Genomic DNA, 17,794 nt, shown 5'->3' with positions numbered 1-17,794 from the left:
GGCTCATCCACTGCGATCCTCAGCGTCAGGTGATCTGACTGGGCTTTCACCTGCAAAATCCCTGATGGCGGTTTCTTTGGGTCTTTGGGCTCAGACTGGTCCACTCTCCCACCATAGACTGTTCCATATGCCCGTGTAGAGGGAACGTGGCTGCCGGGATTCTGGGAGCTGAGTGAACACAGAACGCTTGGGGCAGGTGCCTCAACATTATGTTTGTGAATTTTCATTTATCCTCCTATTTTCATTACAGCAAACTGCCCTCAACTGTCCTCCAGACCCAGGACCCTTTGTTTTAGCCCCTGAAGGGAAGCCTCCTGTCTCCTGCCAGAGTGGGGAAGGGCTGTCTGTCACCTGACTGTAGATTCAGACAGCTTTTAGCTCCACCTTCACCCCTACATCCAGTGCTGTCAATGCCCGTGCCTTTTGTGGGTTCTGAAACTTAAATTGAATTACATCTTAGATTTCTGCATCACTGGCTTTAGGTTCAGCTTTTTCTGGTCGCCTAAGTCAGGTATCACTTGTCTATCTGCCTTCCAGCTGTCACAATTTTGCTGTTGTATTTTTTCTTCTTTTGTTCTCTTCATCCTTGACAGTTTGTGCCAAAACAAACACAAAATCCTTTTACTGTCATTTAGTTTCAGAAGGTCTCAAGGATTGATGTGTGTATTTTTTTCGCCACCTTTAATCAAAAGTCAATCTAGAAATAATGTAGATATTCAACAGGGAGAGAAAGGGGAAGCAAATTATGGTCCACCCATATTCTTGAATATTGTGTAACCATTAAAAGAAGTATTTGTCATGAATTTTTAATAATGATAAAGCCCTTGTTGTAATAGTTGATTTTTAAAACATTACTGAATTTTATACATAGGATGATTTCAACAACTTGCAAAATGTTCATGGAAAAAGCATGGGTAAAATTATACCCCTTTATTAGTTCATGGTTAATGGACGGGATTATGGGAAATTTTTATTTTATTTCTGTAATTTATAAATTTTCATAATGTATAAATACTATCTTACTTTTCTTATCATTAAGTATATTAATAACACACAATTGTTATAGAAAAGATAGATAACACTTAAAAAGATATCTCTCTATCTCTCCATCCACACGTATAATCACAGTTTTTTCAATTGCTCCAAAGTACATCAGAGAGTTATATAGACTGTTAACACACTGCTGTATGTTTTCCTGCAAGTAAATCTGCATATGCTATGTTTATAATGAAGATGATAATATTCTTCCTCTTTGTGTCCACTGTTAAGAGTCTTGGAGTCGCTAGTGGGCTAATGTAAGAAAGTCTAGTTTGAACTACTGTTGAAATACAATTGTTACTTGGAAGGAAAGAGGAGATCCCTGGGAGCCTTTTAGCTTTTTCACCTAAGTCAATAGAAAGGGTTGGTTTACTAGATTTGCTAATTATCAGCTTGAAAGGCAAGAAGACCTCATGCAAACTCCTGGCGAGCCGTCCAAAGGATGAGAGAGAATGGGGGTGGGATGCTTGGAGGCCCTGCAATAGAGCAGCAGCTGAGGGGAGTGTCCCCGGGAGAGGGGTTGGCAAGATACGCCTGCTTTGCTTAGGATCAGTCCTGCAGAGCAGCAAAAATATGCCATGTGGATCCTACCGAATAATCCTACTAGCTGACCCGTGAAACAGGAATTGGGGACAGATAGCTAATGTTGGATGGAGACGAGGCGTTTCTTTATTGGCTTAAGAAAGCAGTCTTGCTTCAAAACCACATGCATTCATTGAGTCTGGCTTGGAGCTGCCATGGCATTTAAACTAGTGATCTTTAGGCAGCCTTCCTTTGTGCCCAGTCCCCACAGTGGGGCAGCTCTGGAGAATGGACGTGGCGCTTCTGCTACCAATGGCATTTTCAGGATGGGATGCCTTCCTGAAAGTATACCAGGAAGATTTGTGATACTCCATTTCGATTCTTTTTCTTGAAGTAGGTTGGTTAGCCAGTGCATTTTATGTTTTTACTAATGAGTTATTAATTTTCCTTCAGGGTGCACTGAAGAGCACCCTGAATTCACAAGTCTGCCTCTGAATAGATGGATCAGGCAGATGGACTTTGTTATGTCGGATTTGGTTCCTAAATTGTGATGGTTTCAAAAGGTGGTGAGGAGTCTCTGGGTCTCTTCCGAAGTCTTTTAATTTTCCTCTCTTTGCACTATCTCTTTCTTTCTCTGGCTCTATTTTCTTTCTGTTTTCACTTTTTGTTAGGTTAGTGTTGTTTATCAGTCTGTTTATTGGGGGAAGGAAAAGATGGATTGTAATGGCCATTCAATGCGAAAATAAGAGTCTCAACTTTATCACTGGATAAGTTTTTTTAAAAAAATCCCACTGCTGTCTTTAAGAAATCCCATCTGCCCAATTTTATGTTTTAAGATCCTATCTAAGTGAAAGAATACCAGCAAAATTATAAAAAGAATTATAATTAGAAACAGAAGAAACAAGTAATCCCTGCTTGTTTGACAGTGGGTTTCTTTTGGAAAGGCTCAAAACAATCATTAACATCCATTTTTTAATGCTTATTTACTTCATAGCGGTTAACTGCAAAGTGACCTTTGAGGACGGGTATATTTTGGAAGGTTAAGCAGCAAAATTGGGGCTGCTAGCCCTTTTGGGGGATGAATTTAAAAGAAATCACTCAGTTTACGGAGGAACTGAGCATCCTACAGACTTCAATAATTTATTAATTATTCAACTTTTTAATAACGTGATGAAAGTAGCTCATTTGAAGTTTGGGGGTTGCTATTAGGCACGTCCAAATAATGTAATATTAAACACTCCTGTAGATGGACAAGTGTCAGGGCATGAATTTGGTGATATAGAATTGTTGACTGCAGGGGAAATGTTTGAAGTACGTTTAAAAAATTAAGATGATTTTCTCTTATTTTCATTTTATATATTTTTTTTTTTTAATTTTTACTTTTGGCCTTGACCAGGGATCAGGGGCCAACCCGTACCCCCTGCATTGGGAGCACAGAGTGTTAACCACTGGACCTCCAGGGAAGTCTGAATTTTCTCTTTTTTTTTTTTGCGGTACGCAGGCCTCTCACTGTTGTGGCCTCTCCCGTTGCAGAGCACAGGCTCCGGACGCGCAGGCTCAGCGGCCATGGCTCACGGGCCCAGCCGCTCCGCGGCATGTGGGATCCTCCCGGACCGGGGCACGAACCCGTGTCCCCTGCATCGGCAGGCGGACTCTCAACCACTGCGCCACCAGGGAAGCCCTCTCTTATTTTTAAAGAAAAGATGGTATAATTGCTTTCTTGAGATGTCAATCTTTAGAGAGATTCTATTTAGGTACCTAATAGAACAGGAAACACTTATATAGTGCTTCCTGTGTGTCAAGTATTTTTCTAAATGTTTTACATATGTTAAACAAAACACTCCAACAGGACAACACTGATGTTTACCCTATTGTGTATCCTTCTCTCTCTTTTTTAAAATTAATAAATTTTAGAGAAGTTTTAGGTTCACAGCAAAACTGAGCAGAAAGTACAGCGATTTCCCATATACCTCCTACGCCTTGACATATACAGCTTCCCCACCATCACCATCTCCCACTGGAGTGATGCATTTGTTACTAGTGATGAGCCTACACTGACGTATCATTACCATCCAAAGTTCACAGTTCACATTAAAGTTCACTCTTGGTGTGGTATATTGTATGGGTTTGCACAGATGTAAAATGACACCACTGTAGTATCATACAGAATAGTCTCAATGCCCTAAAAATCATCTGTGCTCTGCCTATATACACTTCCCTTCCCCCAAACACTGTTTTTCTACTGTCTCTATAGTCTTGCCTTTTCCAGAGTGTTGTATAGTTGGAATCATCCAGTATGTAGCCTTTGCAGATTGGCTTCTTTTACTTAATAACCTGCATTTAAGTTTCCTCCTTGGCTTTTTGTGGTTTGATAGCTTATTTCTTTTTCTTATTTCATTGCTGGTATACAGGATAGTGATTAACTTTTGTATATTCACCTTGTATCCTGCAAACTTGGTATAATTATTTGTTAGTTCCAGGAGTTTTTTTGTCAATTCATTCAGATTTTCTACGTAGACAATCGTGTTATCTGTGAACACAGTTTTGTTTCTTCCTTTCTAATCTGTACACCTATTATTTCCTTTTCTTGCCTTATTGCACTAACCAAGACGTCCAGTATGATACTGAAAAGCAGTGGTAAGAGGGAACATTCTTGCCTCGTTCCTGATCTTAGCACAAAAGCTTCAAGGTCCTCACCATTAACTAATATGTTGGCTGTAGGTTTTTCATAGATATTCCTTATCAAGTTGAGAAAGTTCCCCTCTATTCCTAGTTTGCTGAAAATTTTTGATCGGGAGTTAGTATTGGATTTTGTCAAATGCTTTTTCTGCATTTATTGATGTGTTCATGTGGTTTTTCTTCTTAGCCAGTTGATGTGATGGATCACATTAATTGATTTTCAAATGTTGAACCAGACTTGCATATCTGAGATAAAACCTACTTGGTCATGGTGTACAATTTGTTTTCTATATTGTTGAATTTGACTTGTTAATACTTGAGAATTTTTGCATCTATGTGCATGAGAGATATTGGAATGCAGTTTTCTTTTCTCATCATGTCTTTTTCTGGTTTTGGTATTAGTGTAATGCTGGCCTCATAGGATGATTTAGGAAGTATTCCATCTGCTTCTATCTTTGGAAGAGATTATAGAAGATTGATATAAGTCATTCCTTAAATATTTTGTAGAATTCACCAGTGAGCCCATCTGGGCCTGGTGATTTCTCTTTTGGATGATTATTATTTATTGATTCAATTTCTTTAATAGATATAGGCCTATTCAGATTGTCTATTTCTTCTTGTGTGAGTTTTGGCAGATTTTATATGTTAAGGAATTGGTGCATTTTATCTAGGTTATTATTTGTGGGCATAGAGTTGTTCATAATATTCCTTTATTATCCTTTTTTTTTTTTTTTTTTTTTTTTTTGCGGTACGCGGACCTCTCACTGTTGTGGCCTCTCCCGCTGCGGAGCACAGGCTCCGGACGCGCAGGCCCAGCGGCCATGGCTCACGGGCCCAGCTGCCCCGCGGCATGCGGGATCCCCCCCCGGACTGGGGCACGAACCCGTGTCCCCTGCATTGGCAGGCGGACCCTCAACCACTGTGCCACCAGGGAAGCCCCCTTTATTATCCTTTTAATTTCCATGGGATTTGTGTGATGTCCCCCTCTAATTTCTTTTATTTATTTATTTTTGGCTGTGTTGGGTCTTCGCTGTTACGCACAGGCTTTCTCTAGTGGGCTACTCTGTCGTTGAGGTGCGCAGGCATCTCATTGCATTGGCTTCTCTTGTTGCAGGGCACAGGCTCTAGGCATGTGGGCTTCAGTAGTTGTGGCACGCGGGCTTAGTAGTTGTGGCTCGTGGGCTCCAGAGCGCAGACTCAGTAGTTGTGGCGCACAGGCATAGTTGCTCTGCGGCATGTGGGATCCTCCTGGACCAGGGATCAAACCCATGTCCCCTGCATTGGCAGGCGGATTCTTAACCACTCTACCCCCAGGGAAGTCCCTTAATTTCTGATATTAGTAATTTGTGTCTTCTTTCTTTTTTTCCTTAGTTAGCCTGACTAGAGGCTTATCAATTTTATTGGTCTTTTCAAAGAATAAGCTTTTGGTTTTGTGGATATTCTATATTGATTTGCTATTTTCAATTTCATTAATTTCTGCTCTAGTTTTTATTGTTTCTTTTCTTCTGCTTACTTTGGATTTAATTGCTCTTCTTCTTCTAGTCTGGTAAGGTGGAAGCATAGGCAATTGACTTTAGATCTTTCTTCCTTTCTAACATATGCATTCAATGCTATAAATTTTGCTCTAAGTGCTATTTTTTCTGCATCACACAAGTTTTGATAAGTTGTGTTTTTATTTTCATTCAGTTCAAAATATTAAAAAATTTCTATTGAGAGTTCTTCTTTGACTCATGTGTCATTTGGAAATGTATTGTTTAATCTCTAAATATTTTGGAAATTTCCAGCCATCTTTCTGTTATTGATTTCTAGTTTAATTCCACTGTGGTCTGAGAGCAGACATTGTGTAACTTTTACTCTTTAAAATGTATCAAGATATGTTTTGTTGCCCGGAATGTGGTCTATCTTGGTGAATGTTCCATGTGAATTTGAGAAGAATGTGTAATCTGCTGCTGTTAGATGAAGTAGTCTACGGATGTCAATTATATTCAGATGACTGATGGTGCTGTTGAGGTCATTTATGTCTTTTCTGATATTTGGCTTTCTGGATCTGTCCATTTTTGATAGAGGGGGTTGAAGTTTTCAAATATAAGAGTGGATTCATCTGTTTTTCCTTGCAATACTATCAGTTTTTGCCTCATGTATTTTGATGCTCTTATTAGGCATATAAACATTAAAGATTGTTATGTCTTTTTGGAGAACTGAACCTTTATCATTATGTAATATCCCTCCTTATCTCTGATAATTTCCCTTACTCCAAAGTCTGCTGTCTGAAATTAATATAGCCACTCCTGCTTTCTTTTGACTAGTGTTAATATGGTATGTCTTTCTCCATTCCCTTACTTTAAAAAAACAATTTTTTTAACATCTTTATTGGAGTATAATTGCTTTACAATGTTGTGTTAGTTTCTGCTGTATAACAAAGTGAATCAGCTATATGTATACGTATATCCCCATATCCCCTCCTTCTTGCATCTCCCTGCCACCCTCCCTATCCCACCCTTCTAGGTGGTCACAAAGCAGCGAGCTGATCTCCTTGTGCTATGCAGCTGCTTCCCACTAGCTAGCTATTTTACATATGGTAGTGTATATATGTCAATGTTACTCTCTCACTTCGTGCCAGCTTACCCTTCCCCCTCCCCGCATCTTCAAGTCCATTCTCTACGTCTGCATCTTTATTCCTGTGCTGCCCCTAGGTTCATCAGAACCATTTTTTTTTTTTTAGATTCTATATATGTGTGTTAGCATACGGTATTTGTTTTTCTCTTTCCGACTTACTTCACTCTGATCCCCTTACTTTTATTCTTATTTTTTTAAATAAATTTATTTATTTTTGGCTGCGTTGGGTCTTCGTTGCTCCACATGGGCTTTCTCTAGTTGCGGCAAGTAGGGGGGCTACTCTTTGTTGTGGTGCACGGGCTTCTCATTGCAGTGGCTTCTCTTTGTTGTGGAGCTCAGCCTCTAGGCGCACGGGCTTCAGTAGTTGTGACACGTGGGCTCAGTAGTTGTGGCTCACAGGCTCTAGAGCTCAGGCTCAGTAGTTGTGGCACACGGGCTTAGCTGCTCTGCAGCATGTGGGATCTTCCCAGACCAGGGCTTGAACCCGTGTCCCCTGCACTGGCAGGTGGATTCTTAACCACTGCACCACCAGGGAAGTCCGATCCCCTTACTTTTAATCTGTATGTGTCTTTATAATTAACGTGGGTTCCTTGTAGAAAACATAAAATTGGGTATTGTTTTTAATCCAGTCTGACAACGTCTGTCTTCTAATTGGTATATTTAGACAATTGACGTTTAAAGTGATTATTGATATCGTTGGATTAATGTCTACCATATTTGTTAACTGTTTTCTATTTGTTGTCCTAGTTTTGTCTTCCACACATTTCCCTCTTTTCTTAGCATGTAAGTTATACTTCTTTTTCACTCTTTTTAGTGGTTGCCCTAGAGTTTTCACTGTACATTTTACAACTAATCCAAGTTCATTTTCAAATAACACTATATCACTTCAAGAGTAGTGCAAGTACCTTATAATAATTAAGTAGCCCTAATTCTTACCTTTCATCCTTTGTATGATTGCTGTTATTCAATTCATTTATACTCAAGAGTATAGTATATTCATATATATTGTTCCTATTATTATTTTGAACAAACTGTTATCTGTTAGATCCATTAAGAATAAGATAAATGAAAGTTTTTCTTTTACCTTCACTTTTTCCTTCTCTGATGCTCTTCCTTTCTTCATGTAGATCTGAGTTCCTGGCCTATATCATTTCCCTTCTCTCTGAAGAACTTCTTTTAACATTTCCACAAGTTGGATCTACTGGCTACAAAGTCCCTCAATTTTTGTTTGTCTGAGAAAGTCTTTATTTTTCCTTCCTTTTTAAAGGATAATTTCACAGAGTATAGAATTCTAGGCTGGTGTTTTTTTCTCTCAAATATTAAATATTTCACTCTGTTCTCTTCTTATTTGCATGGTTTCTGAGGAAAAGTCACATATAATCCTTATTTTTACCCCTCAGTAGGAAAGGTGTCTTCTGGCTTGTTTCAGGAATTTTCCTTGGTTTTCTTTGAATATGGCATGTCTAGGTGTACTGTATTGGGCATTTATCCTGCTTGGCCTTCTATGAGCTTCCTAAATCTATAGTTTGGTGTCTGACACTAATTTGGGGCAATTTTCAGTCACTATTGCTTCAAATGTTGCTTCTGTCCCTTTCTGTCTTTTCCTTCTGGTATTCTCATTATGCATATGTTCACCTTCTGTAATTGTCCAAGAGTTTTTGGATATTCTGTTCTGAGTTTTTTCAGGTTTTGTTTCCTCTTTGCTTCCAGTTTTAGAGGTTTCTACTGTTGTATCCACAAGCTCAGAGATTCTTTCCTCAGCCATGACTCGTCTACTAATGAGTCCATCAAAAGCATTCTTCATTTCTGGTACAGTGTTTCCAATCTCTAGCATTTGTTTTTTTTTTTTCTTAGAATTTTTATTTTTCTGCTTACATTATTCATCTGTTCTCGTATGCTGTCTGCTGTTTCTATTAAAGTCTTTAGCATTTTAATCATACTGTAAAAAAATTCCTGATCTGTTACTTCCAACATTCTTTTTTGTTTAATTGCTATCAAACTGTGTAACCCAGACCTTTATTTTAATGTACAAAACCTTTATTTACTTGCCACTTCTCTAAACTGTCATTTAACCTAAAAGCTGCATGTCTCCATACCCTCTAAAGAAATATTTGATTTAGATTCAATTGATTCAACCTACCAAATTTCACCAGTGAACTTATGAATACTTCCTATTATCTCTCCATCTACCCAGCCATCCATCCAACCTTATTTTTTTCCTGCTTTCAGTATTTTGTTAACTTTTTAAATCTTTTATTTATTTTTTTCACACACACACTGTATTTTATTTTTACAAGAGGTAAATAAACTGACCCCAAGCATTGTAAATGGATGACCACAACAAAAGCAACAATGATTGCAATTACCAAACACGAAACACACTCATACTATGTCATACTATTGACATTCAGTCCAGTAATCCTCCACTGTAACAGCTCCTTTACTTTGCAGTGAAAATTGATTTGTATATTTTTTGCCTCTGAGTCCTTGTGGGATTTTTTTTTTTATTCAAACAGAAAGTCAAAAATTATAATCATTCTCATCAGTTCACTCAGTCCCATGTAATTAATTTTTTTTATCTTGATCTTTTGTTAGCACTTTTATGAATTCATCAGTTTTCCCTTAGAGTTCTGACAATGCTTATTCATTCAGTTCAGCAGTATAGTCAGTTACCAGAAACCTGTACTTGTCAGAGTCTTTTCCATGAATTCCTTGAAGATGAAACCCTTTTATAGGAACATTTTTGCAAAAGCATCAGAGTACACCCAGACTTCCAACATTCTTGTCATAGATGACTCTGAGTCTAGTGCTTGTTCAGTCTCTGCAAGCTGTGTTTTTTACCTTTTAGTATGCCTTGTAAGTCATTGTTGAAAGATGGACATGATGTACTAGGTAAAACAACCGTGGTGAATAATGGGTTTTTAATAAACGTGGTGGTGAGGTGGTGGGGAGGGGAAGCATTCTCTAGTCCTACGATTAGGTCTTAGTCTTTCAATGAGCCTGTGCCCTTGGACTGTGAACTTCAACAGTGTTTCTCAATCTCTCCCCACCTGCCCCCCACTGCAGGACAGGATGGCAAGACGGGGCTGGCTGGGGTTAGGTATTTCCCTTCTCCCAGATAGATTTAGGCTCTGATTAGAAACCCAGCAGATAAGGCTCTGGTAAATTAGTTTCTCCTGCAGGCAGATCTTGTTAAGAACAGAATCCTCTGGCATATTTCAGAATGGTTCCTTTCCCCTCTCTCCATCAGAAGCGTGAGAGGATTCTTCTCTGATTTCCACTGTGAGGACCTGGTAGATCTTCTGCAGTTAAGAATCATGAAAGTAAGGAGGCCCCTCTATGACTGGGTCCCTGTAAAAATTTCAACTCTCAGACTTGTCCTCTCTGAGCTGCCAGCAATTCATCAATTACAGTTCATGTTTTCCTACCCTGGTACTGGTTCGCATGGGGCTTTTCTTGTGGGTTTCTACTCCAGCAAGTTGTGGTTCTCTGTGTCTGTGAGTCTCTGCAGTACCTAGAGCACTGATTTTTCTTGTGGCCTCACTTCTCTGACTGGTTTAAGAAGAGTTGTTGATTTTTCAGTTTGAACAGCTTTTTTACTTGTTGTTAAAACAGAGTGGTGACTTCTAAGCTCTTCTTTACCTGCTGGACCAGAAACTGCCTGTTATCTTCTTTTTACATATAAGGAAACCAAGGCAAAAAGATATTTAGCAATTTGATCAAGGCCTCCCAGCTAGTAGGTGGAAGAGTCAGAATTTGAATCTTGGTTCAGGAGCCTGTGTTCTTAACCACTACATCATTGAGGAAAACAAGCAAGTTGGGCTTGTAGGGGAAGGAGGAATATGTTTTCTTACCATGAGATCTTTCATATCTACTAAGTTTACATTTTCAAAACATTTTCTAAAACAATGAAAGGAACATGTGCCAGAAGGGTTGGCTTGAAAATAATGATTACTAAAACTTGAAGTAGATACAATAAGTAAACATTTTAGAGTAAAAGAAAACAAAAATCACTCCTAAACCTACCATTTTTACAGATTACATTTCAGTCCTTGTTCTTCTTTGTGAATATTATATGTGGGTATTATGTCCTCTTTTTCATTTAACATCGTATCATGGGAATTTCTCCCATGTTTCCACATCTTCTTTATAATCACATTTAATAGCTGTATAATAGTCTATCCTGGTGACATGCTATAACTTACAAAAGTATTCTCTTATTGCTTGACATTTGATGATTGACATTTTTCTTTTACAATGATAGGTAATGTTCCACAATATTTTCCCTTTCACTGAGTGATTTCATTCAGGATAGCCCCATGAATGGAATTCCTGGGTCAATAGACTTGGATAGTTGTATAATTATTGCTAATTTTTGTCATATTAGTTTCCACATTAGGGTTGTCCCAATTTTCTGGGCTTCCAGCATTGTGTAATTACATCAGATATAGTAGCATCAAAATGTTATATATATGTATATTGAAAACCTTTTAGATACAAAGGCAGTGTCAATAACAGGAGGCTATAAAATAGGACCCGTTCCGTGAACTGATGCATGACTTCTTCTCAGATTTTAAGTTTATGTTACATGGGGCCTTGCATATAGGAGACATTCCATAGATATTTACTGAATGGATGGGTGATGAACGGTTGGATGGATGACATCCAACTGATTTCTCCTTATTAACACATAAAAAGTTAGTGGCAAAGTTGAACTGACATCCTGATTTAGAATATAGAGTTCTTCCTCCCACTATAACTGCAGTTTTACTTCATTCAGCCAACATTCACTACATACTTAGTATATGAAAAGCACAGTCTGGAAGCTGGGGGTATTACTCTCAATAAAACATAGTTCCATCCATCATGGTCCTCACAGTTTGACTGGGAAACTCACAAACCTCTCCAGATCAAATTCTCATTTATAAAATGAATGGACTGACCTCAGAAGTCCTTTCCAGCTTCCGGATTCTGTGATCTTCTCAAACTCTAAATTTCCTACTTCTAGATACTAAGTCTAAAGTAAGCTTATCTTAAAGAACAATCTAAAGAAACTGGTGATCCTGGATAGTGACAGGGAGTCTTCTCCCCTTCTTACTCCTCATTTGTTCGTTCATTCATTCATCATTCATTGAGCACGTACTAAACATGAGACACTATTAAGCTCTAGAAATAAAAATACCAATAAGTCCTCTTCTCTTAAAAAGTCTATAGTCAAAAGTGCGACGGTTTTTTGAAGAGGGATAGTTTGGCAACACAACAGTACTCCACACAGTGTTTATGTGTGTGTGAGTGGGATCCACTTATTCTACTGTCAGGAAGGGGAAATTTCCCCTTTTCTCCTCTTGAGTTCCTGTGGTTGGACCAATCATAAAACTGACACAAGACAGATTGTGTCCTGTGGACTGGAGAAAAAGAAACCCATTTAATTTGTGTGCACATAGAGGTCGCATAGAAATGGGACCTAAGAAGTGGCCAAAGCAGATAGCTTTTATATTTTTTAGACAAAGAAGCAAGAAATATGAGAGGGATTGACAGGACAAAGAAACTTAGCTTTGGGTGTTTAATTAGTAAGGAATTTAAGCAAAGTTTGCGCTTAGGTAGTAAATTAGTAAAGAAGTAACAAGTACCGTATGCTAACACATATATATGGAATTTAAGAAAAAAAATGTCATGAAGAACCTAGGAGTAAGACGGGAATAAAGACACAGACCTACTAGAGAACGGACTTGAGGGCATGGGGAGGGGGAAGGGTGAGCTGTGACAAAGCGAGAGAGAGGCATGGACATATATACACTACCAAACGTTAGGTAGATAGCTAGCGGGAAGCAGCCGCACAGCACAGGGAGATCAGCTCGGTGCTTTGTGACCGCCTGGAGGGGTGGGATACGGAGGGTGGGAGGGAGGGAGACGCAAGAGAGAAGAGATATGGGAACATATGTATATGTATAACTGATTCACTTTGTTATAAAACAGAAACTAACACACCATTGTAAAGCAATTATACTCCAATAAAGATGTTAAAAAAAAAAAAAAGTAACAAGTATGCAGGCTTCTCAGCCCTGAGTCCCCTATCTCTGGTGATGATGGTGTCTTTCTACCTCCCAGTCCAAGGAGAGCACCTTTCACATGGGAAATTTATTTCCTGCTTTCAGGGAGACAGAGAGGAGGGTAAAAGTATCCCTCTCGCGTTGACTGTTTCTTAAGTAGTTTTAATTCAAAATAATCAACGTGCCATTGAGGCATATTTTGGGCCCCAGCACTACTATTCTAGCTAACATTTAAATGGAGTGGTCTCCAGTATCAAAGTAGAGGAAGGAATCAGCTAATATTGACTCAGGCTCCCCCTCTGAATGCTCCCAGAAGTTAATGGAAAATAACACTGAATCTTCAAGGTTTTTCATAGGGAAAAAATACTTGTACCATACTTGCCAACATCAAGACGAAAGGGGACAAATGCCTGTGGACTCACCATTTCTCTTCTTCTACTTGCACTCCTATGGACTGGAACTTACTGGGTGCTTTATTTTCCCCTGTTTTGTTAGGTTCCTCAGCATCATCCACCTGAAGAAATAACCAAAAGTAGAGGTGCTCTATTTTAGTCATCTTGCTTGAAAAACAAAGTCCCATTTCATTAGAAACCTCTATAATATTATTGGAATGTTTTGTGATTTATAACCTTTTTGTTCAATGTTTACGTGTTTGATGAGCAACTTCATTATAATGCACTTGGACTCTGCTGATCTTAGTAAAATGCAGTTTTGTTCATTTCCAAAGTGCCTAATAAACGTCTGTGATTCCTGCATGGACTTGTGAGGATATACTTCCTGTGAGCTCTGTATTAGAAGGGAGCACCTCATGGGATGGTGTTGTTGAAAGTTTTGAATCTGCAAATACCAAAATGCAAAAGAAGGCAGAAATTTAACTTATTGTAGTTAGAATTGTGGACATTGGGAGATTTAGGTATTAACCTTATTAATATAACTATAGAGCATCTTCATTTTTTTTTCCCCCCTTAAATTAAGGAATTGGCTTTGGATATCACTCCACAGTTTCTAAATAGCTAGGCATATATTACAGGTCATATAGAAAATGTATCTGTGTATAACTGATAGCTTATGTGACAGATGAGGCCCAACCCAAGTTTGAAATAAATTTTATGACTCTTCAGAGCAGTTAGATTTATTCCTCTTTTTTCTCTATGTTTTTAATAGATTAGTTTTTTCTAAATAGAAAGCCATTTAACATGAGTTGTATAAAACTAAAACACAGAAGTGTATAATGTAGAAAGCAGAAGTTCCCCACGAAGCATGGTCAATTCTTTGACGCATATTTGACCATCTTTTAACGTATGTAGAATATATTATATATAAAAGTGATTATTAATACTAAATTTACACAGATGAGATTACACTATATATTTTTTGTGTGCAATCTGCTTTATTCATTAACACTACTATCTTTTGGACATTTTATCATGTTAGTAAATATAGCTCTAACTCAATCCTTTTGTTGGCTACATAAATACTCCTTTTAATGGTTATGTAAGCAACGTGGGCATCAGGGTAATTTTCTCTCTGCTGTTATTACATTTAGTATTATAAGTAATATTTCATACGTATATTTAGAACAATTCTGCAAATACTGTATGAGAAAAATTCTTAGGAGTAGAAATGTTAGATGGAAGTACTGAGCATATTCAGCTGTAAGGGATATTGACAAACTGCTCTTCAAAGCATTTATCAGTGTATGGGAATATCCATTTTCCAAATGTTCACCAATATTAAATATTGGCAAACTTTACAATTTTTGCTAATATCACAGGTGAAAAATATCTATTAGCCTCTTGTATTTTTATCTGTAAACTGCCTATTTATATCCTTTGCTAGTTATTGTGGGGGGTTTTTTCTTATTGAGTTATTTATTTTCTTCTTTATAGGATCTCTTTACATCTTATGACCCTTAAACTCTTTCTTGGCTGTATATACTGTAAATACTTTTTCCCAGTTTATCGTTTGTCTTTTAAATTTTGTCCTTCATTGTAGAGAATCTTAAATTACTATGTAGTCAATCTAGCTTTTATGGTTGGGAAAGACCAAAAGTTCTCTTATATTTGTTTTTATGCTTTCATTTTTTTTTTCATATTTAGTTCTTAAATCCACTATCCTGAAATGTTTGTGTAGAAGATACAGAAATTTAATATTTTTTCTGCACATGAATCATCAATTGACCTGGCTCTTTTTATTAACTAATTCATCTCTTTGGTTTGAGATGCCAACTTTATCTTATACCAAATTTTACCCATATATATTTACCCAAACATTCTCATATATAAAAATGTGTTCTGGGGCTTCCCTGGTGGCTCAGTGGTTGAGAGCCCGCCTGCTGATGCAGGGGACACGGGTTCGTGCCCTGGTCCGGGAGGATCCCGCATGCCGCGGAGCGGCTGGGCCCGTGAGCCATGGCTGCTGAGCCTGCGCATCCGGAGCCTGTGCTCCGCAGCAGAAGAGGCCACAACAGTGAGAGGCCCGCGTACCGCAAACAAAAACCAAAAAACAAACAAACAAAAAAATGTGTTCTGGGTCTATTGATCTATTGGTCTTATTGCTCCTCCCTCTCTTTTTTTCCTGATATAATTTTGTAATAAATCTTGATATTTTCTGTGACAAGTCTCCTCTTGTAATTCTTTTTTTTTTTTTTTTTAATAAATTTATTTATTTATTTTTGGCTGCATTGGGTCTTTTTTGTGGCACGCGGGCTTTTCGTTGTGGTGGCTTCTCTTGTTGCGGAGCATGGGCTCTAGATGTGCGGGCTTCAGTAGTTGTGGCTCGCGGGCTCAGCAGTTGTGGCTCGCGGGCTCTAGAGCGCAGGTTCAGTAGTTGTGGCGCACGGGCTTAGTTGCTCCGTGGCATGTGGGATTTTCCTGGACCAGGGCTCGAACCTGTGTCCCCTGCATTGGCAGGTGGATTCTTAACCACTGCTCCATCAGGGAAGTCCCTGTCATTCTTTTTTTTAAATGTAATTTAAAAATTCCAGCAACCTAAGTGTCCATCAACAGATGAGTGGATAAAGAAGATGTGGTACATATATACAATGGAATATTACTCAGCCATTAAAAAGAATGAAAATTTGCCATTTGGAGCAACATGGATGGACTTGGAGGGCAGTAAGCTAAGTGAAATAAGTCAGACAGAGAAAGACAAATACTGTATGATACCACTTATATGTGGAATCTAAAAGATACAACAAAGTAGTGAGTAGAACAAAAAAGAAAGTCTCACAGATATAGAGACCAGCTAGTGGTTACCAGTGGTGAGGGGCAATATAGGGGTGAGGGAGGAGGAGGCCCAGGCTCTTGGGTGTAAGATGGGCTCAAGGATGTATTGTACAACGTGGGGGAATACAGTCAATATCTTGTGATAACTATAAATGGAAAGTAACATTTAAAATTTGTATAAAAAAGTTAAAAATTTTTTAAAATAAAAAATAAATTTTACTCATTAAAAACCCCAAAACCTCTAGGGTATTTTGGGTATTAACTTCTTCTAAATAAACTAACATCACATTGTCAAAACCCTCCCCCCAGTCTCGACTAAGTGATAAAAATCACAGAGGAATTTTCATTGAAATTTCTTTAAATATTTGTATGAATTTTGAGAGAATTGCCATCTTTACACTATGGAGTATTCCCATATAGAAATATTAATAGCTTTCCATTTATTCATTTATCCATATCCTTCCCCCACCCACCCAGGACTAGAATACCAGAAAAACACCAGAAAAAGTAGTTGATGTGAGTTTTGGTGACATATTATATAAAAATGCATATTTTTAAATATTCTAGAATCATATTAGTGCTGTGAGTTGCTCCCACTAGAAGAACACGTGAACCAAGATCATATGTTCACCACATCCGTCACGGGCTTTTGAATGCATGTGCTCATTGAGGGAAATAGCACATTTATTTATTAATCGGACAAAGTGCCTCATTCTGGTGACTTAGTTACTGTCTGGAAGCCCCAAGCCCACCTTCTCTACCCAGCTGCTCTGTGGCACAGGGGCCAGGACTCTGAAGACTACATTTCCCAGGCTTCCTTGCTCGCTGGCCTCCAATTAGGTTCTAACCAAGGAAGGTCGGAGGAGGGAAGGGGGCTTCCATCCTGTTTCCACCTTCTGCTGGCAGTTGTGGCTCCAACCCCAGCCCTTTCGAAGCCCAACAGCACGTGCGCCAGCCCTTGCAAGTCCTGGCACCAGACGGCCGTGCTCGCCTCAGTGGTCTGGGATGGGCTATATGGGCCTCTCCTCTGAGTGTCTGAATTTTGGTAACCCCGTCTTTCCCCTTCTGCTCCCCTAGTCCAAGGGTGACCTCTTACTGCATCCCTTTCTGCTCTCTCAACCATCCCATTACTGTAGAACCAATTTGGTGTATGAAACTGCCTCTGTGTGAGAAACGAGCACGGCTACCTTTTTCCTGAATGGGATTCTAACCGGTTCCGTATGGCTACACTCATGGAAATTAAAAATGCTCAGGATGTCAGACAAAGTACGATGCTGCAGCGTTACACTTTGGGGTAGTTTCAAAATTACCCAATGAAATTTTTTCCAAAGATGCACGATAGATATTCCCCTTAAGAACCGTGATGCTCAATGCACCGGGAAAGGGAGAAAGAAAGGAAGCAGGGGTCCGAGGATGAAGGACGTTGTACTCTGTTCCAGCCTCGCCCCACCTGTCCAAACTCAGCTTATTTGCATCAAAGCGTTGTCATCTGCTTAAGCTTTAGTCATTGCAGATAAATTTACCTCTCTGACTTTAATCCCCTTAGTTAGATCCAAATATTGACAAATGTCACCTCTCTTATATAGTATGTAGGGTAATCTACTTAAATTTATGAAGAGGCATTCAAAAATTTTAAATACGTTGCAGGGTTAATTAAATCTC

At 38.7% G+C, this 17,794-nt stretch overlaps 1 protein-coding gene across 1 annotated transcript in view; it reads right to left on the bottom strand.

Annotated features, from left to right (window-relative positions):
- DLGAP1 (DLG associated protein 1) overlaps window positions 1-17,794 on the bottom strand; it is a 320,327-nt gene that overhangs the window by 37,610 nt on the left and 264,923 nt on the right. Inside the window, exon 7 of the mRNA XM_033837587.1 lies at window positions 13,328-13,419. Coding sequence (XP_033693478.1) covers window positions 13,328-13,419 — 92 coding nt within the window. The remainder of the gene's footprint in view (window positions 1-13,327; window positions 13,420-17,794) is intronic.

Source organism: Tursiops truncatus, chromosome 13 (assembly GCF_011762595.2).
Source record: "Tursiops truncatus isolate mTurTru1 chromosome 13, mTurTru1.mat.Y, whole genome shotgun sequence".
Lineage (NCBI taxonomy): Eukaryota > Metazoa > Chordata > Mammalia > Artiodactyla > Delphinidae > Tursiops > Tursiops truncatus.
The sequence above is the reverse complement of the archived record's forward strand: the minus strand, read 5'-3'. Positions and strand labels throughout refer to the sequence as shown.